Here is a 21,436-nt window from a genome sequence, read left to right as displayed (position 1 = left end):
CGTGGCGCCTCTGATTATCCGCCGCGGTGCCTTTCACCGAGAGTCCCTTGGAAATCCGCCATGGCGCCTTCTCATATCCGCTGCGGCGCCTTGGATAACACTGAAACTCCCTGAAATTCACACCCAAGCAGGGATCAAAAGTACACACATACAAAAGCATATAAAAGCATGTAAAAACACCTGCAAAACCTCACAATTCCTCTCACCAATTCTTATTCAATATGGAAGCTAATTATGCCCAAAGTATGCAAATATAGATGGCAAAAGCATGAGTTTAGGGCTAGAAATATATGCAAATAATGAGATTTATCAGTTAGGAAAGAAATAAACAAACTTCTGAGAGCTGGAATCATATACGCTATTTTTGATGGTGAATGGGTGTCACCGGTACAAGTTGTGCCAAAGAAGAGTGGAATCACAGTAGCTAAAAATGAGAATAATGAACTCATCCCAACTAGAGTGCAAAACTCATAGAGTTTTTATTGATTATAGGAAGCTGAATGATGTCACACCTTACTATCAGATCCAATTAGGGTTTAATCAAAACTATTTTAGACCACATTGGATGGTCTTGGGCTCAAAAATTCATGAAAAAGGCTAATTTTCAGATTTTTACTGTTCATCGGGTAAAAATCCAGTTTTCTGGCCCAACTTCAAAAATTCATAACTTATTCCAAAAAAATCCAAATGGGGTGGTTCAAAATTCTATTTAAATATATTTAAGTGCTATTTTAAGGAAAAATAATCTTATGATCCAATTCCTTAGGAAAAAGCGTCAGGTTTTTGTGAAAAGTAACACTGTCCATTTGCCAAAAACCCTTTTTCCAGATTCTGAACCTTAACTTTGAAAAATCATTAAACATTTTATACTTGGCCATTTTTAACGTTCTACCTATCAATTTGAAGCTCACAACGTCAACTCTAACCATACTAAATTTCATGCAGAAATTCATTCAGTAACTCAATGAAACATGGCTCAAAACTAACGTCCTGCTTAGGGGTTACAACACCAACCATTGATAATTATACATAGCCAAATGTCCACGAATTTTTATGGTGTATCACCATAATTTAGCCTCGAATCTACAGCTTGCTCTTGAGAGTTATAGGCCCTAAAATGTTACATTATATTTGGGGGATGAGATTTTTGAAAATCTCAGTAGCAAGATCAATCAACCAAAACATTAATATGCATCAATTACAAGCATTCCAACCTTTTGCTATTAATAGGGAACTACTTTACCTCATACATGTAGTACTCTAACATGCCATAGCCAAGGCACATAAAGCAAGGAGTATAGCTATACAATCATCATCATCCTCATCAGTTAGTTCAACCACATAATAGCACATGAAATTGCATAGCAATCAATGCAACATTCAACATTAAGGCTAATTAAATCTTACTATCTTAATCCAATGCTCTTTGATTTTCTTGTTCTCCTTTCTTGCTTCCACAAATGCCAAACCCTAATATGGCAATCCATAAAAAGAGCAGCAAGAATCATCAACCAATCCATATAAGAATCAATAACATTACTCAAGTAACTCCTAAACCCCTTAAAGCTCCCATCTTTGTTCTTGAATTTTTAGAGTTGGTTTCCATAAACCCTAAAAATTGCCTCTTGACTTATTCCTACATGATTTTTCATGTACATTCCAAATATCTACTTATATTTAACAAAATAAATTTCCTTCCTTCAGTTTTGATCTGGCCGAACCCTTAGGGTTGATTATCCAAAAATCTCAACTTTGATTCTATGGCTTCCAACACTTGTTCTTTAGGTTTACCCTACACCATTTTTCATTTTGAACACAATGGAAGCCTCAAAACTTTGAAAAAAACATCCTAGGTTCTAGATCTAGCTTTGGCCGAAATGGGTCTCAAGTAACACAACCAAGAAAACATTTCAAAATCAACCTACAATCACTTGTAACCACTAGGATCTATCATACTTTGAAGTGTTTTAGCAAGATTGAACCATAAAACTTCCTCCTCTACAATATATATATTTCGGCCAGCATCAAAAGAGAAGGGAACTATGATTTTCAACCATACAACTTAAGAGAATCAAGCAAGGGATGACATAGAATCATCTACTAACCTTAACTCCAAGCTTACTTGATCCAAAGTGATTGATTCTTCCTTGTTTCCACCTCAAGCTCTCTCTTTTCCCTCACCTTTCTCACTTGGCCGAACCATAATCAGATTTAGGGGGAAGGAAGAGCTCATTAATGAACCAAAAATATCTCATCTACCACATTTAATGAGGAGCCAAGTGTCAAGTGCCTACTTAGTCTTGCATTTTCCCTTTAATTAACTTAATGATAATTGAAATTAATTTCAAAAGTCAAGATCCTCTCTATTGGTAGCTTGACACTTGGAAAGTTCTAATTACCACCCATTAAAGGCCTGACAAGTGGCGACTTGTAGGTCAAGCAAAGTGCAAGACTCCGATTAACACTTTATCGGTGCGCTTTTACTCCGGGTTTAATTTCTTTTCTATAATTACAGTGCTCTGGCCTCTGTAATTATTTTCTGTCAGGTCCATAAATTATTCCCCTCATTTTTATCTTTCCAAATTACCCTCTTTGTCTCAATTTTAATTTCCCAATAATTAAATAAAAAGGAAAACTATTTTCCTTCCCTTTAGTATTTTTCCACTTTTCAAAGAAATTGGAAAAAATTCTAGATACTTGAAGGTCTTCTTTTAATTTCATAATCTCTTATAATTCCTTGGAATACCATAGGAATTTTCTTGGGATTTTATTCTCCTTCCAAATATTTATTTGGAATTTTCTAAACAAAAGACCTTAAACTAGCTTAAATCGCCCTTAAATTCCCTTATAATTTCTCCAAGGGTAATTTGGTCATAAAACTAATTTTATAATCCCATATAATTTTCAAGGAATATTGTCCTTATTTTTCCTTAATTTTTTGAGACTTGGAAATATTTTTCCATAATTATTATTGACCAATTTTCCTTAATTAGTCAAACTTTTCATAATTGGCTTGGAAAATTATAATAATTATTTTTCACCAAAATTCTTCTATTTCTTCTAGTCATTTTTTACCCTTAATTATTTAGTAATATTTCTATTCCCTAAATGCCATATTACTGGATGTGACAAATGATGCCACTAGGAAAGACCATTTTCCCTTACCTTTTATTGATCAAATGCTTGAACAGTTAGCAGGGAAGAGTCATTATTGTTTCCAAGATGGATACTCTGGATATGTCCAAATTCCTATAGACCCTAGAGACCAAGACAAGACCACCTTCACTTGTCCCTTTGGAACCTATACTTACAAAAGAATGTCTTTTGGTCTTTACAATGCTCCTGGTGTTACACCTTACTTATATAATACCTTAGCATTCATTTAGAACCATTCCAGACCACTTTGGATGGTCTTAAGCTTAAAAATTTCAATTTGGACATTAATTTTCAGAAAATTACTGTTCACTGTCCAGTTTTCAGATTATAGGTCCAACTTTGAAAAATCATAACTAGTTCTAGAAATATCGTATGGAGGTGTTCCAAAATTCTACGGAAAGCTCTTTCAATGCTCTTTAAGGGAAAAATATTCAACTGAACTCATCCTCACTGAAAACGTACAGTTTATTGGATTAAAATTACTATTCATTTGGCAAAATCTGGACTTTCCAGATTCTACGCCTTAACTTCAAAAATTCATATCTCATTGTATACACACCCAAATGATGTGATTTACCACTCATTTTAAAGCTTGGGATATGCATTATAATTGTACCAAATTCCGTAGCTTAACTCATTCATATGATAGGTCAAACTGAAGCTTGAAATTAACTGCTTCAGGACCTACGTTTTATCCCTTAATATCTCTTTATTTTAATTCTTTTTATTTCTTTGGCATACCTAACATGGCCTTAATCTTTCTCATTCATACTCATATACTTTCATTCATGCCATAAACATCCTAAGCACATACATTGAATTGATGGCATTCATAACATAACTTACAACATAGGAGAATTATACATTGAATAATAACATCAATCATTAGCATTAATAATTCTCCACTTCTTCTCCTTGCTTCTCATGCCCTTAGTGCCCATCATTTATTTGACCTAAATGGTTGGTTAGGGAGGGGGTGAGATTCGGGGGAATCTCAGTAGCAAACATTACCACATACATGCACAAGATGGATGCTAGTGTATGGTATGTAGTTTTTCATAAATTTAAGTTAACTAGTGACATGCCATCATGCTTTATGCTTGGTATAAAAATGCATGGCCATGGGAACATATTAAAAATAGCATTTCCAGCAACAATCATCATGTCACAACATCATTCAAACAACAAAAGCATACCATGTCAAGCACATAAAGGGTAAGTTCACTACCTTGCACCTCAAGCTTTCCTCTTACTTTTCCTTTGACTCCCTTGACTTTCCAACCATGTGGGCATTCGGTCAACATCACTAAACATCCTCTTGGATGTTTCAAAGGTCCTAAACATAACCATAATGATGACACAATCCATTAGGACCATTAGATTACATAAAGTTCAAGACTAGCTTTCTTGAACCTCAACCCCTTTCTCTTAGTCTTAGGGTTTTCTTTCTAACTTTTCTAATATAAATCTTATCATTTTACATCCTTATGATCTATTTCCTATCAATTAGGACCACTTTAGATGGCTTTAGATTCAAGAATATCAAATCTGGAAATTTTGGTTCGCGGGTACTGTTCACGCAGAATCTCCAGAATTTTTGCTCAACTTTGAAAATTCATAATTAAATCTAGAAAACTCCAAATTGAGTGCTTCTAAGTCTCACTAAAAGATAATTAAGTTAAATTTAAAGGAAAAATAGTTTCAGGAACCAATTCTACTCAGAAAAGTACCAGAATTGTACGGAACTCGACAATCTCCCAAAAGTTCAACACTGTTTCCAGATTTCAAACCCTAACTTTGAAAAATCACCATAAATCGTACACATATCCAAATAAAGTGTTATACCCATGGATTTAAAGCTCATAGAGTGTACTTTAAGCATGCCAAATTTCAGAACCATATATGAACAGTAACTAATTCGAAAAAGCCATCAAATCAGCACATAATTCTTCCAATTTTCACATAGATCCACTTGGATCTACCATACTTTGAGGTGTTCTAGCAAGATCTAACAACCAAACTCCCTTCCCCACTCATCAACCATTTCGACCAGCCATCAAAAGGGAGAGAAGACATATTTTCAACCATAAAAGAGAAAGAAACCAAGGCAAGAACATATCTAGAGCCAAGAACTCACCTTGAACCTTGATTGTATGACCAAAGTTGATGCCTTTCTCTTGGTTTCCCCTCAAAACTCTCTCTTTTTCCCTCTCTTCATGCCTTGCATGAAATTCCCATCTGATTTAGGGGAGAGATGAGCTCATTAATGTGTACAAAATATCCCACCAACCATCATTAATGTTATGCCAAGTGTCATTAGCCTACTTAATCTTAATCCTCTCTCTTAATTAACTTAAATCATAATGTAATTAAATTCCAAAGTCAAGATCCTCTCCATTGGTAGCTTGACACTTGGAAAGCTTTAATTACCATCCATTAAAGGCTTGACAAGTGGCGACTTGTGGCCCAAGTAAAGTGCAAGACTCTGATTAATACTTTATCGGTGCACTTTTACTCTGGGTTTAACTTCTTTTCTCTAATTACAGTGCTCTGGCCTCTGTAATTATTTTCTGTCAGATCCATAAATTCTCTTTAATTTTAGAGAGTATCTATGAATTTTCTTAGCCCATAACACTTCCTTTAAGCCTTGCATAAAATTCATTTACTAAAATACCCTTTTATCGGCAAAACCGGCTCTTTAATTTCTTAAAGCCACTCTACTGGCCTTTTGGTTGCGGGACTAATTTTATAAATTAGTACAACCTTTCAACCCTTTAACCTCATTTTTGTATACACTTTTGAGGTCTCTTGCTATTTCAAATAATTACCTCACATGGTATACTTTTTACCGGTAATAACCTCATAAATTCCGTTGAAGCTGCCTCAGGGGCGTTTTCATCTTTTCTCTTCATAGAAGAGCCTTAGAATATTATTTCCCATTTTCTAGGATTTTCTTGGAATTCTCTGCGTACTCTTCCATTTTTACCCCTGTTGGTCATAACTTTCTGAATTTACACTTTAGTCCCTTCTTGGACTTAGCTTCATATAATCTTCTCTTTGAGGCTTCTAGCTTAACCTTTGGCCTGTATCTAGTCTCTTTTCTCTTTTTGGGCCTTCGAGACTTTACTGGAGCCTCTAACCTTAATTATACTCGAGCCCCTGAAAACTTTTACTTTGCAGTTTAGTTCCTGAAACTGCTTTACCTTCCTTTTTCATCTTTGGGACTTCTGCTCACAGGGGTCTGGTAACCTATTTAATTTAGGCTATTTCTGGAACTTCTAGGCCTAAAAGTCTAGATGTTACACCTGGCACATTCTAACGCTACATGCTATCCATTTTTGCTGAATTTATTGAAAAATGCATAGATGTGTTTATGGATGATTTTACTGGGTATAGCAATTCTTTTGAAGATTGCTTAAAAAGCCTTGACCAAATCTTGGTACTATGCTTTGAGAAAAGGCTGGTTTTGAATTGTGAAAAATGTCATTTGATGGTTAACCAAGGTATCGTGCTAGGACATTTAATTTTTGAAAAAGGAATTGAGGTAGATAAAGCTAAGGTAAAAAGATGTTGATTTTCAATTTGACCATGCATGTGAGCTTGCTTTTGATGAATTGAAGAATAGGTTAGTTACTCCTCCTATTTTGACCTCTCCCAACTGGGATTTGCCTTTCGAAATTTCTTGTGATGCTTCGAACTTGAGTGTGGGGGCAATGTTGGGTCAAAGGAAGAATTCTGTTTCGAAGGTGATTGCTTATGCTACTAAAACTCTAGATGCAGCTCAAAAAAACTATACCACTACTAAGAAGGAATTGTTTGCAATTGTTTTTGCACTTGATAAGTTTAGACCATATCTAATAAATTCCAAAGTGGTTGTGTTTACAGATCATACAGCAGCGAAATACCTCTTCCACAAACCTCAATCGAAGCCGAGGCTCTTGAGGTAGATGTTATTGCTTCAAGAATTTGATGTGGAAGTGAAAGACAGAGTTGGAAGTGTCAACCATGTGGCAGACTACCTAAGTAGGCTACCTTTAGAAACCAAGGGAGTACTCGATTATGATATTATCTGTGATTCATTCCCTGACCAATCTCTATTTGCATTGTCTGCTTCTCAACCAGGGTTTGCTCACTTAGTTAACTATATTGCTACTGGTCTAATCCCCTCTCACTTGACTACCTTTCAGGCTCAAAAGCTTAAGAGCAAAGCTTCCTATTATATTTGGGATCCACCGCACCTATGGAGGTTATATTCTGACCAAGTGATTAGACGGTGCATTCCAGAAGTAAAAGGTCGAGCCATTCTGGAGGCTTGCCATGATACCTTGTGTGGAGGCACTTCAGTACTAGAAAAACAGCTAGGAAGGTTTGAGATGCAAGATTTTACTGGCCCACCTTATTTAGAGATGCATTCACTTTTTGTAAGGCATGTGATAAATGCCAACAATTTTGGGGGCTTAGTAGAAGGAACGAAATGCCATAGCAACCTATTTTGTTTTGTGAGATCTTCAATGCTTGAGGATAGATTTTATGGGCCCCTCCACCTTCCCACGGTTACACCTACATTCTCTTAGCTATAGATTATCTCTCTAGGTGGGTAGAAGCCATACCCACACGAAAAGATGATGCACCTATGGTTTCTAAATTTCTGAAGTTCACCATCTTCAGTAGATTTGGGGTACCCAAAGTGCTAATTAGTGATCAGGGAACCCACTTCTGCAACAAGTTACTCAATAACTTGTTGGCAAAATATGGGGTTTCACACAAAGTGTCCACCCCTTCTCATCCTCAAACAAATGGTCTGGCTGAAGTATCAAATCGAGAGATCAAGCGCATCTTGGAACAGATTGTCAAGCCCTCCAACAGAGACTGGAGCCTGTAACTAGATGATACACTGTGGGCCTACCGCACTGCCCACAAAACCCCAATTGGTATGTCACCGTATCGGATCATCTGTGGTAAGTCCTACCACATTCTGGTAAAGCTAAAGCATCGATCATATTGGGCGGTTAAGCACTGCAACACCGATTTGGAGGAAGCTGGCCTAAATTGACTCCTTCAAATTCAAGAACTTGAAGAAATGTGGTTAGACGCCTACAACAACTCAGACATCTACAAGCAGAAAACCAAGCTTGTCCATGATGCCAACATCTTAAGAAAGAAGTTTAAGGAGGGTGACAAGGTGTTGAGGTATCAAGCTCGATTCAAATTTAAGAAGGGCAAGTTCAAGACGAGCTGGGATGGACCCTACATTGTGATGAAAGTGCATAACTTCGGGATGATAAAACTCAAACGGGCAAAATATTTCAGTGCAACGGTCATCTCAAGCTCTACGAAGAGCCCGCACCGCCTTCTTGAGGCCAGGTCGTCCCTTTCCTTTACTTCTACTATTCACTTGAATTTACTTGTGCATAAATTATCTTGCTGTGAATTTTGGAGACTGTGGAAGGGATGTCCTTAGTAGAAGTAGTTTTAAATTCAGTTTGTTCTATGTTTGTTTTCAATAATCTCCCTTGGCTTTATGTTTCATATGATTGTAATTGTGCTTCTATTCTGCCACCACCACACACTTTTTCACATTCTTGAGTTTACCTACCTTTGCGCTTAGCTCTTTTCCTCTCTCTAGAAGGGTGACGTGTTGTGCTTCAGTGTTGAACTGAACTTCACAACTTCCACCTTTGTTGTTTTGTGTTTTGGCTTTGTGCTTTGGTGTGACTGTATGCCGTAATGTGGATATTGCTTTGAGTGTGTGGGGGAGGGAGTTCTTAAAAGTGGTTTTGTGTTTTGGTTGTTGGGTTGTGCCTTGTCATGGGTAGTTCTTGCTAAAATTTGCCAAGGTTTTGAAAAAAAAAATCAAACTTTTGAAAGTTTTTCCCAATCTTCCATCACTTGTTTTTGGAGTTTTGTTTTGAATTGTTAAGAATTTGATGATAGATTGCTGAGTTGGGCTGTTATGGTAGGCATTTTGGTAAGTGATTTTAGTTTAGGAACTTAGGGTTGAAGTTTTTTAGGATCTAGAGTGTCAGAGCCTCTCTGTGCACTCAGGTCGCGACCTCACCGTTTTCAGGTCACGACGTGGGAGGTTAGTCTGAGTTGGGAGCTCTCTATGTGTTCAAGTCGCGACTTAACTATATATGGTCACGACTTGGGGAAGACAATAGGTAAAGGCTCTCTATGAGTTTAGTTTGTGACTTCGGTTATTTTGGGTCATGACTTGGAGCCTTTTCTGAAACCCTAAAAGCCCCTTACTCTGGTTAAGTCGTGACCTAATATGAACAGTCAGCATTTTTCTTCGAGTTCACCTCTTTACCCCTACTTATTTCCACCCTAGTTACCATTTTGCCCTTAAACCTACCCTGAATTCAAGTTCAATTCATTCCAAACTTAAAAACCCTAGGCCTTCTTTTATAAAACCACTTAATCCCTCCTTTTAGTTCATTTCCCATGTTTCGCCTCTCCACGTTCAACTCTTCCCCCACGGCTACTGCTTTCCTGAAGTCGTGACTCACCATCTTGGATTCTTCAACAGTCGCAACCTTTCAAATTCCCTCCAAAGTCGCAACCATTCAGCCCTTTTTAATGGTTTGCTCCTTCCCTAACCGTTCAATTGCTCTATTCTTCCGTTTCTGCAACTTCTGAGTGCCTCCACTGTGAAATCCACCTCCTGCAGTTCGTGAACAATCCTATCTCCATCTTGCATTTAGTCCTTCTATCCTTCCACTCTCTCAAGGTCCATTTAATCTTCCCTTTTTATTTTCAATTTTTCTATTCTTTCTGGTTTAGTTTTCTGCCTTTTTATAGGTAGATAGTGTTGTTTTTGTTAGGGCTTTGATTTTGGTTAAGTGGAGTATTGCTAGACGTTGAGAATATTGTTTAACTGATTTTCAGATTGCTTGGGACTGCATTTTCTGAAAAAGATTTGGTTTTGAGCAAACTAGTTCGTGCTGCATCTTCTGAACTTTCTGGGTTTAGGTCGGACCTCGAACCTTTCTGAATTTGAAATTCCCTGTCTGTTCACAGAGGAGGTTTTAAACCCCTGATTTACCTCTGCTATTTCAAAACTACAATTTTTTGTTAGATCTTGACTTTACACATCAAGGGTTAGCAAGAAATGAATTTTGGGGCAATTGAAAATTATGAATACTTGGGTTTTCTCATGATTTCCCTAATGGTTTTAAAATGCAATTGTCCCAATTCAAAATCTTCAACTGTTTTGCTTAAGTGAGTCCGGCAATGGGTAAATGTAGGCCTAATGTGGGGGAGTGCTTGGTTTCTAGGCTTAGTGTAGTTTTTAGTTTCTTTTCCTAGGTTTGTTTGTTTTGCGTGTTTACTTTGGTTGCTTATTGGTTGTTTGCTTTGCACCCAGATGCCTCACACCAAAAACCCTGAGTCTTTAGGCTCAAAGAAGAAGCTTTGCCCTCGTGAGGAGACTAGACTTCCTAGGAAGAAAGCTGTGGAATTGTTTGCCAACAGGAGATAGTTCAAGAGCGATATTTTCCACAAACGCAGTAGTACCATTTTTATGAGCTTACCAAACAAAAGGGCCTTGAGGAACCTATGAAGAAGAGGAATAAGTGAGAGAATTCTACACTTGCTCTGCTATAAACGGACATAGGGGGATCACTTTTAGAGGCAGTGAATGTTTCTTAACTCGAGAGGTTGTTGAGAAGTTCTACAAGTTGCCCAATGTCCTTGTCTGCGAGTAACAATGATGGAAGATCAGACTTACTGAAGTTCTCTAGGTGGAGGTCTTCCAAACCATCAGGACAGGAGAAGCTGGGTAGACCATAAAGGAAAGTGGGTGGAAATCTTCTGGTGTTACTGCTACTACTCCTACTGATGCTGAAATGGGAGAAGCTAATGTCCAAGCAGGAGAAAATGTCGAGGCTGAAGAAGAAAGAAGAATGGAGGATGATTGAAACCTTTACTGCTGGAAGCTTTTTGCTTTTGCTTTGTCTCTGTGTTTTTCTTTTCTTTTTTTTTTTGTTTGTTGCTCTGTCCTGTAATCCCGGTACTCAAAAGCTATATTTCCTTTGTATGTTAACTTTTCTGCAATGAATGGTTAGTTTACTTTGTTCTTTTGTGGCTGCTGTAATTCTTTTTCCCTTTTTTGTTGACAGTGAGGACACTTCAAGTCTAAGTGTGGGGGAGGAATTCATTTCACTTTGTTGCATCATTTCTGTGGTTGTTTCAGAATTTTTGGCAAAATTTTTTTCGAAAATCCAATCTTTCATCATCATTATTTGGCTTTGAATTGATTGTAGATGGTGAATTGCTGTGAATTGGATCATCTGATGCTTGCTAAAAGGGTTTTTACTTGTTAACTGTGGCCATAGTTTCAAATTTTTTGCGTTGGTAGTTTCTGTGACTTCAGGTCGCGACTTGAAGAGTGACTTTGGCTAGGGAGGGCCCTTTGTGATTTTGTGTCGCGACCTCATTCCCCTTTCCTAACTTGGTACCTTTGTGTATGTAGGTCGCGGCCTCATTGTATTAAGGTTGCGACCTGGACCCTTTTGCTACCTACCATTGCCTTCTCTCTGCTTTTTGGCATTGTTGTGCAGGAGGAACCTTTTTAAGCTACCTTTGTATTTTTTTAAGCAAACCTTTGCCTTTTTCATATACCCTCATTGCATCAAATAGTTTTTCTTAAAAACCGTGCCATCCCTGGACTTTTAAGCATATTGGATTTTGAAAATGATTTTTTTCTGAAGACTTTATAGTCACTTTTGGGATTCAAGTATGTTCTTAAGTGATTATCTTGATCTTTTTAATCCTCATCTCATGGGTTGCTTTTGTGATAGGTGTCTTAATGCCTTGTGATTAGTGCATATTGATTGAACTTCTTGTATGAGCAATTAAGATGTGAAACCCTTGTTGGAAGGATATTCTTGAGCCTTGATTCCTAAATTGAGTGATTATTCATGTGGTTTGCATTCTCTAGAACTTGTTTTAGCTCTTGATCAAAATTACGTGTGCATTTATGATTTTGAATATGAAGGAAGCATTGTTTTCTACACCTTTCTACCCAAACACAACCCACAACCATTTATTGTAAAAACCCTTTACCTCAAGACATTTTAACCCATCATAAAACCTCTACTATGGTAGAAAAGGAGAGCTGTTAAAACGAGCTACCATAGTAGAAGGAAAATTTCATATTTTTAGAAATTGACTTTCAAGCTCGGGTCAACCCGTAAGACGTCGCATGCAACTAAAATAATCCATTCATATCCACTGGGCCTCCGTGCCTCCGGCCTGGGTAACACGTACATCAAAATCAGCCCATCTAAATAGTTTTCAACCATATAATCCAGAGTTTATCAAACACTAGCAATGGCCTCCGGCCAACCAAAATAAGGAGATACATTCTCTCCAGTTTACAACAAGGCCGGGTAATCAAATATATCAAAACGCAGTCCTAAATGTGGCAATATATACTAGTCATACATATACAAATGCTAGAGGCCTAAAGCTAACTGAGCTCAAGCCTCTGCGTCTCTTCCCGATGGCCCACGCCCGGAACCTTCACTTGAAAACATTGTAAACCACGGGGTGAGACAAAGTCCAAGTAACCAACCTTTCCAATACTAGGTACTACTAAATAGGTGCTCGTGAGGTGTCAAGTGGGGCAGTTCACAAATAATATAAAATGATAGCCACAACAATTCATGTAAGTGCAATGATGCAATCCCATCAACCAAATCCCTCACTTTGGGGGATTTTTAGGAGCCGAAGCCGGCCTATCCCTCACTATGGGGGACGTAAGGAGCCATAAAAGGCCTATCCCTCACTCTGGGGGACGTAGGGAGCCAAAAGGCCTATCCCTCACTATGGGGGACGTACTAAGCCAACCATCATGCATTAATGGAGGCCTTACCACGTGGTAGTAACAGACAAAACTCTCACCAATTCCCAATTAATGCATCATGCTCAAATCATAATCAAAGGGTAATAATCATTTCACAATTAACCTCATTCAGTGGCATATCCTTCACAATTTCAAGATTTCATTCATCATCGATTAAAAACCCCACAAGACGGTTTTCCGTTTTTATACACAACATACAGTTCGAACATAATTACTACTTAAAGCACAAAACACAAATCTACTCACAGTACCACAGAAGCAAGTACTAAGGATTGGAAAGTGGTTACCTCTCGCCTGAGCAAGGAACAACAAACCAACGATGTGGCCCCGTGCACCACCAAGACTCACAACCGGTCTACACAACACACAAACACACAACCATCATATATTAGCTTTCAAACTAATAATGTGGTCAACACAACACTTAGGGACACAAAATTCCTATCTCCCATCAAAACTCTACCCAACACAAAGGGTATATCTATCAAGGCAACACTCCAAAGTCATACCAATCCATTAACACCTTAATTCCTTTCCAAACATCAATTAAGATTCACAACCTCAAGGACCCACTATGGAATTCTACACCCAAACATCCCATTTGAGCAATTAAGGTTCCAACAACAATTCTAAACCGATTAAACATCCAATTTAACCCTCCTTAACATAACCCAATTCACAAAACCCAAAATCAACCTCTACATTGTCATCCTCAATCCCAAATCATCCAATTCCATAAACCCTAGCTCCAAAAATTCAAGATTCTTTAAATCCAAGGAAACTACACCGATTAAATACTTAAACTAACCCAATACAATCAATTAAACTCAAAACAATCGGTCAAAAACCTCAATTCCATCACAACTTAGAAAATCCTAGGGTTCCACCAAAAATCCTCAGAAATTCCAAGAAAGAAAGAAGATTAGAGGTTAAAATCACTTACTTGAGGTAATGGATCCTTAGAAATGTCTCCTCCAAGCCAAAAGTTCGAAACCCTAGCAGAGCTCCTCTCTCCTCCTTCAGATTTTTCTTATTTTCGCACGTTGAACCCTCCCGCGACTATATAGATTCGCGACCTTTCGCCGCGGTGAACTCCAATCTTCGCCGCGGCGAATTAATCCCGAGAGGGATTACTCACCTAAAAACCTGACTTCGCCGCGGCGAAAGCTTCCCGAGAGGAAACTCTCGCTCGCCCAGAAAAACTTCGCCGCGGCGTCCCCAAGACTTCGCCGCGGCAAACATACCCTGAGAGGGGTACGTTCACCTATTCCTCCAACAAACCTCAAATCCAACCCAAACACCTAGATTAAGATTAAATCACTAATCTATCCTCAAAATCAACCCAAAAGAGGCTATTAAAACCCGATAAAACTCAGGATGTTACATTTATCCGTTGCTTGACTTTTTTTTTTTAAGCCCGCACTTCCTTCATTTTATCTACCATTTCGAGTGTTTTGAACAACGATGTTAATTGAGTTGAATCCGTCTCAACAATTACGGTTTCCTAATCTTCATCGGTCTTAATTGGGAATTTTACTTTTATTTCAGTTTGGAAAAAAAAAACACAAGAGTAAAGAAATACTCCTTATATATACATAAGCTATCACATCAAAATGAAGTTGAATAAAGTATTCCCTTAGTGATAGAAGGTTGGGATCTAAACTTCCTTGACTAAAAATAGATGTTATTTAACTCATATTTCTTTAATTCTTGACACTCGATTTCACCATTTTCTATTCCATTTAGCCTTTCCATCACTATAACCTCAAAATCCCTCTTGATTCTTTATATGGATGCTTAATAGTAGTGGAGATTTTAGGGTCATTACAAGCTTATGGTAGAATGTTTGCTACTTGGATAGTTGAGAGAAAAGAACCCCAATGAGGAGAGATGAGCGATTCAAACACTTATACCTTGTGAGCAAATCTCTGTTGTTCATGCATTTTGAGTTAATTGCACCTTCTATCTGATTACTTGGCATTGTTCATGTTATCATTCTTGTGTTCCTAAAAGGAGGTTGATCGATTAGCTCTTGAGATCACTTTTAAACATGCTAGTCTCTCTAATTATAGCTGTACTTTCTTTAGAATGATTCAAGTCTTTGTCTAGGAGTACAAAGGTTCAAGTGTGGGGGAGTGATAGAACCCAATCTTTATATGGCTTTCTCAAGTGTTTTCTAATGTTTTGCAACAATTTTAACCTCATTATGTGTGCATTTATATCCATTTGATTACAAATCAAATGGTGAAGGACCCAAGAATCATGATGAAGCATGGATGGAGCCAAAATGTTACCAGGACCAAAACACAAGAGTTGGGAGTGTTCTGCTTCCTCAGGTCGCGACATGGACTACTTAGGTTCAGACTTGGATGCCTCTGAGTGAAATTACGCATTTTGGACCCAAGTCAAGACGAGAGCTCTTTGTTTTCCTAGGTCACGACATGGAACCTATCAGGTCCCGACCTGACCCCCCTGAGTCGTGACCTTACATTCCTGAGGTCACAACCTGAGTGCGTTAAGTGAAGCTGTGCATTTTGGAATAGGTTTCTCAGCTTCTATACCTAAAGGGGGTAACCACCACGAAAAGATACTCTTCCATTCTAGAGATTTGCACAAGGTTGAGCCACCATCATTTCCTCTCAAGTCTCCATTGATCCTATACCCAAAACTTCCATTTTTCTTCATCTCTTCATCATTTTCTGAGATTTTGGACCGATCAAACCATTCTAACACCCTTCTTATCCATTTTTCCAACTTCATTTTTAGCTTCAACCATGGCTGTTCATTCCTGGAGCGATTGCGATTGGGTTGAAGGCATGAGAGGCTAAACCCCTTAGCCTCTTAGTGATGGAGAACGAAGCTTGAGCTCAATGATCTAATCGGGGAATTTTCTTTTTATAGTCTAAACCTTTGTTTAATGCTGTGTTGAATATTTCTAGATTTAGGAACTTTCTGCACTTGTATCAAACTTGGTTTATAATTGTAAATCTGGTGTTTAGACTATTCTATTGTATTTGGGTTGAATGATATTAATGTCGATTAATCTATATAATATTTCAGTTTGAATTCTTGTGTTCAATTTGATTTTTAGTGATTATTGTGATTAATCTGTATGCTTGGTATTCTGTGTTTGTTAATTGACATTCAGAGGACATTTGCATCATTCATTCATCTACACTCTAAGTGGTTTTCACTAGTGTCTTAAGAGGTGTTAATTACCTTTAATTAAAGTGAGTTTTCATTAATTAAGACATTGGACCCAAGTGAGTACTTGGGGTTTTCTACAGACTTAGAGGTTTTCCATACTCCTAATCATTCGAAAGAGCAGTGATAGCTGAGTTTTCATCATCAAGAGACTGTTTAACCATAATTCCCTTTTAATCCAAAACATTTCTTCATTCATTTAAAATACCAAAAAAAAAATAGTTAACTTTCTACACTTTACATTTGTTGCACACTTTTAAAACAACTAAAACCCCCTCTTTTTACAATGTTTTTGAAAACCAAGTTAGACTAGGATTTCCAATAACAAGCTCCTTGAGAAGAACGACTGGTTGCATCCTATACTGCATTTTATCTAGTGCAACTCTCTTTCTTGACAATCCGGAAGGCAACAGTTCGGCACATCAATCAATGACGCTACACGCCATCCGGGATTGTATACATGCAAAGAAAGTGTGGGACCTATGCGTCCCAAAACGGTGGAGGAAACATTTTTTCCTTACCCAAGACGTGAAGGAGTGGGTCAGGAAAAATATAACCATTAAGGGTCGATTGGAGGATTTTGAGTGGAGACAGTGGTTCCCGATCATCTGCCACAACATTTGGCTTGCACATAACGACAGAGTCTTTCAAGGGTCCTTACCAAGCCACCAGGACACTCTAGTGCAATCTCGCGCTTGTCTTGCATGGAGTTCGCTAGTTCTTCATGTCTCAAACACAGTTGCTATGCCTTGCTGGGAGCCACCTGATGAAGGGAAGGTTAAATTCAACGTAGATGGTTCACTTGACGTGACACAGAATCTACGTGGATGCAGTGGGCTTGCGAGGAACCATGAGAGCATGGTATTATGCGGCTTCCTGTATCGAATGCCCTCTGGATCGATCCTCTCAACAGAGATTTGGAGTATCCTATGGGCCTTAAAGGTTGCTTGGGACCGAGGTTTCAGAAACTTGGAAATTGAAGGAGATTGTGTTGTGGCGGTAAACGTCGTGATTGAGGGTGTTGGGGAGGAGCACCCAGACCTGTGCGTAGTGCAGGAAGCCCAAATGATGCTCAAACAAGACTGGAGAGTCAACTTGCTTGTATGAGACAGGGAGAAGAATACTGCTACTGACGCTCTGGCCAAGTTTGCGAGTACTATGACATTAGATCTGTACTTTTTTAGTGAGCTTCCAAGTCAACTGGCCTATGTAGTTAAGGAGGATAGTGGCAGTGGACCCGGAATGACGGGAATCCTATAAGTATCTAGTTTTGTCTTTGTTTACTTTGTTATAAAAAAAAAAAATTATTGTTTCAACCCAATCAACGAATTAAGGGGTGTTTGGATGGAATCCCAACTATGATTTTATAAGTATTTTTACGATATACAGAGTAAATATATAAAGGAATTTGTCTTATTTTACAAAAAAGTGATTGTCAAAAATACTTTTTCATCTTGCCAAACACCCTCTTAAACCCAAATATTGGATTATCAAAACCCTGCCAGAATGGCAAGAGATATAAAACTCGGATGGATTGAGTCAGAGCAACGAACAGAGCAAATGCAACCAGCTCCTAGTGGCAATGGAGATGCAACAGCTTCTGAGCATGGGGTTCCCAGATGAGTTAGCAGCCCAAGCCTTAGCTGCTACTGGCGGCAAATCCACCATTGAGGCCACCGAATGGATCTTCAACCACAAAGCCACTTCTTCTAACCATGTCTCTAACTCAAACCCTCCTCCAGTTCAGCCAAAACTCGATCGCTTTTTTAATTTTCAATCCAAACTCTCTTCTGCAGTCACAGCCTCATCACAAGCTTGTCAACAAGAAGAACAAGAAGATGCAGATTTAGATTTAGAAGAATCAGCACCAAACGTTAATCCGTCATCCAAACGTCTCAAACTTTCTCCATCTAACACCAAACCCGCTTCTCCCGTCTTTCTGAATCATTTTCGTGGTCATAAGAGTGCTAATAATGTTTCTAATGCCAAATCCCACGAGCCCTTATATGAGCGAATGCGTCCCAGAACCATTGATGATGTTATCGGTCAGGACCATTTGGTTGCTTCTAATTCGCTCCTTCGCTCCGCAATTGAATGCGGCCGCCTCCCTTCGATTATCTTCTGGGGTCCTCCTGGTACAGGTAAGACTTCTATTGCTAAAGCAATCGTGAATTCAGCAACTTCTTCTCAGAAACAGCAATGCCCCTCTTATCGCTTTGTTTCGTTATCTGCTGTGACTAGTGGTGTTAAAGATGTGAGGGATGCCGTTGATGAGGCTAGGAAATTGAGAGTTAAGTGTAAGCAAAGAACTGTTCTATTTGTGGATGAGGTTCACAGGTTTAACAAGTCTCAACAGGACTCTTTTTTGCCGGTCATTGAAGATGGAAGTATTGTCTTCGTTGGGGCCACTACTGAAAACCCCTCTTTCCATTTGATAACGCCTTTGCTGTCTCGGTGTCGTGTACTTACTCTAAACCCCTTGAAACCCCACCATGTTGTGATGATTCTAAAGGGGGCTGTGAATAATCTGGACAAAGGATTGGTGCAGAGCATTGGTTTTCAAGTTGATGTAGTTGAAGATGTAATTAGTTTTATAGCCAACAATTGTGATGGTGATGCGCGGGTGGCATTGAATGCGTTGGAGATTGCTGCTGTTACAGCGGCCGCTCGGTCACAAGATGATAAGAAGTCTAAGGATGTCAAAGAAACAGAAGACATGGATGGTCTAATGAGCCAAAAAAATAGAGTTGGTCCATCTTATAATATCGTTACTCTGGATGATGCAAAAGAGGCGCTTCAGTGCAAGCACCTTGCTTATGATAAAGCTGGGGAAGAGCATTATAATCTAATTAGCGCACTGCACAAATCAATGAGGGGAAGTGATGCCAATGCTGCAATTTATTGGTTGGCAAGAATGTTGGAAGGAGGCGAAGAGCCTCTTTATATTGCACGGAGGTTGATAAGGTTTGCAAGTGAGGACATTGGATTGGCTGATCCATCTGCTCTCAATCAGGCTGTTTCATGTTACCAAGCCTGCCACTTCTTGGGTATGCCTGAATGTAATGTGATTCTTGCACAATGTGTTGCTTATTTGGCCCTAGCTCCTAAATCTATTGCTGTATATCGAGCAATAGAAGCTGCTCAGAAGGTTGTCAAGGAATCAATTGGACAGAATGAGGGAGTGCCTCTTCATCTAAGAAATGCCCCAAGTAAACTAATGGAGGAACTTGGCTACGCGAAGGGATACATATACACTCCCGATAATCCCACTTTGGCCCAGAACTATTTGCCACCCTCACTAAATGGGTACATGTTCCTTGATTGGCCTGACAAGAATACATCTGACGGTCAAAAAAGTTCAAAGCAATGTTGGCAGCTTTCATAGGTTAATTTACTATATCCACAACGTTCTCTCGTTCTTTCCTTTTGGGTTTTTTGGGTTCTTTTTTGAGGGGAGGCTAGTGGGTTCAATGTACACCCCAATTGTTCATATTTGAATTTCTTGATGTTGTTAAGAAGAAATGCAACAAAGAATGTGTCTGTTTATTATATGTGCACATTGTCATTTCTACTTCACATTTGCATGACGTCATTAAGTGAATTTACTAGATCTAATATTATAACTTTGTAGGTATGATATTGTAATCGGATCTGGATATAGCTTCACACATTCAATGATGATAGCATACATCTTTCTGAAGTATGCCCTTCATGTAAGATCCATCTGTGCCTCCCTTCAAGTGAAGTGGCCAGAAATGAGAATGAAAAATGGAAGAAATCTGTCATAGTTCGACTGTTTCTGATATCTATTGTTTGGTTACTAAACTTTTGTTTCAGCAAACTTGACACATTTTTTATACGATACGCAAAGTTAGTCTAGCTCAGATGTAACGGTGTTAGTGCTATGCATCATAATATTTAGTTTGTTTTTGTGATATAATATTGCTCTTCGTTCCTAGGTTGATGCATGGTAATTCTTCTCTCTGGATTTAAACGCAAAAATCTTAATCGATGTGTGAGATAAACCCACATCCAAAACGATGCGATGGGTCCATTTTTAAGAAGATCCTGCGTGTAGATGGAGGTGGCCATTAAGGAGCTTTTCTTATCGTTTGAATTCATGTCCTCAAACTTGTTCCCCCATTGACATTAGTGTCTGAAAATGGGTCCATGAGAATCTGTCCATTGACCGGATTTTATTGGTGAATTTTTCGGAGGATTATATACATAATTGTTGCTCGGTAGGAGTTTTATGATTGCTAGATTTATTATGTTTGAAATTAGCTTGGATTAAGGGCCATATTCACGATTTTCCCATTCTCCCAAGGCTCATTGTCAAGCATATTTGATATGGTCCTTTTTGGAGGAAGATTTCTTACATACATGGAGAAATTGCAGTCCATAATTTTTTAAGGCTATCTTTCTCATTGATTTTCTCGTGCTCTCATCTGGGAGCCCTGATGGCGGCGATAATCTCACTGTAATTTTCTGTCTGATTTAGTTAATAAGTTTTATGGTTGGTTCTATTGTTTCAGTTTTATGGCTTGGATTTTCTGCTATGGAAATGGTGGATCTTTGACCATTTTCCTATTCTGCCATAGCAGTGCTTAGGCTTTTTTCAAATGGCCTGGTGTCCGATAATATTGAAGTTCTGTTACATCAACCACATGATTAGGAAAAAAAAAAAAGACTGCAATTTATTTCCTGATGGCAGTAAAAATATTTATTCAATATCAACCACAATCGGAACGCAACCAAAACGGTTCATAACATTTTCGAGGTCAATAATTATACCTTGAGTATCCAAAGCATTCTTCGTGATGAATGCTTCCTAAGGCCATTTAAATGCAGGACAATGCATCTCATATTGCGAGTTTAAATTGTCGAGAATAATATAAAAGCAACCAAAACAGTCAGATACGATGTAGGATAGCAATTTCAAGAGAAATAAATTAGCTACAGTTCCACACCCTTGCTCTGTTTGGCAAGGAAATGGAGTAGAAAAATTTTAATGAGCTTGATTTAAAAAATTAGAGAAGTGAGATTAAAATCTTTTAATTATTTTTTTATACTTTTATCTCACTTTTTAATCAAAATTTTATAACCACAATTCCTCCGTTTTCAAAATTAAGCTCATCCTCACACGCTTCACTCAACACTAACATGCTTCGTTCTCTCCCGTGCTTCCCATTTCAATTTTACCATACG

At 38.3% G+C, this 21,436-nt stretch overlaps 3 protein-coding genes across 4 annotated transcripts; all 3 read left to right on the top strand.

The window, feature by feature from the left end:
• Positions 1–7,103: 7,103 nt before the first annotated feature.
• Positions 7,104–10,150, top strand: LOC114752882 (uncharacterized). Its single transcript, XM_028941609.1, has 3 exons — positions 7,104–7,522; positions 7,750–8,034; positions 10,045–10,150. The coding sequence occupies exons 1-3, from the start codon at positions 7,104–7,106 to the stop codon at positions 10,148–10,150; spliced, it is 810 nt and encodes a 269-aa protein (XP_028797442.1).
• Positions 10,151–16,657: 6,507 nt separating this feature from the next.
• LOC114752789 (uncharacterized) lies at positions 16,658–17,335 on the top strand. The gene has a single exon (XM_028941525.1). The coding sequence runs from the start codon at positions 16,658–16,660 to the stop codon at positions 17,333–17,335; it is 678 nt and encodes a 225-aa protein (XP_028797358.1).
• A 422-nt stretch (positions 17,336–17,757) lies between these two features.
• Positions 17,758–20,456, top strand: LOC114751429 (ATPase WRNIP1). 2 transcript variants are annotated; one of them, XM_028940136.1, is made up of 2 exons: positions 17,758–19,613; positions 20,188–20,456. In XM_028940136.1, the coding sequence occupies exon 1, from the start codon at positions 17,811–17,813 to the stop codon at positions 19,611–19,613; it is 1,803 nt and encodes a 600-aa protein (XP_028795969.1). In that variant the 5' UTR covers positions 17,758–17,810; the 3' UTR covers positions 20,188–20,456. The 2 variants fall into 2 exon arrangements, with proteins under 2 accessions (XP_028795969.1, XP_028796024.1); XM_028940191.1 differs by lacking the exon at positions 20,188–20,456 and adding an exon at positions 19,860–20,181.
• Positions 20,457–21,436: the final 980 nt, after the last annotated feature.

The sequence above is a fragment of the Neltuma alba genome, unplaced genomic scaffold, assembly GCF_004799145.2.
Source record: "Neltuma alba isolate B1F8T4 unplaced genomic scaffold, ASM479914v2 tig00000162_pilon, whole genome shotgun sequence".
In the NCBI taxonomy this organism is placed as follows: Eukaryota; Viridiplantae; Streptophyta; class Magnoliopsida; order Fabales; family Fabaceae; genus Neltuma; species Neltuma alba.
This window is presented reverse-complemented; position numbering and strand designations above follow the sequence as displayed.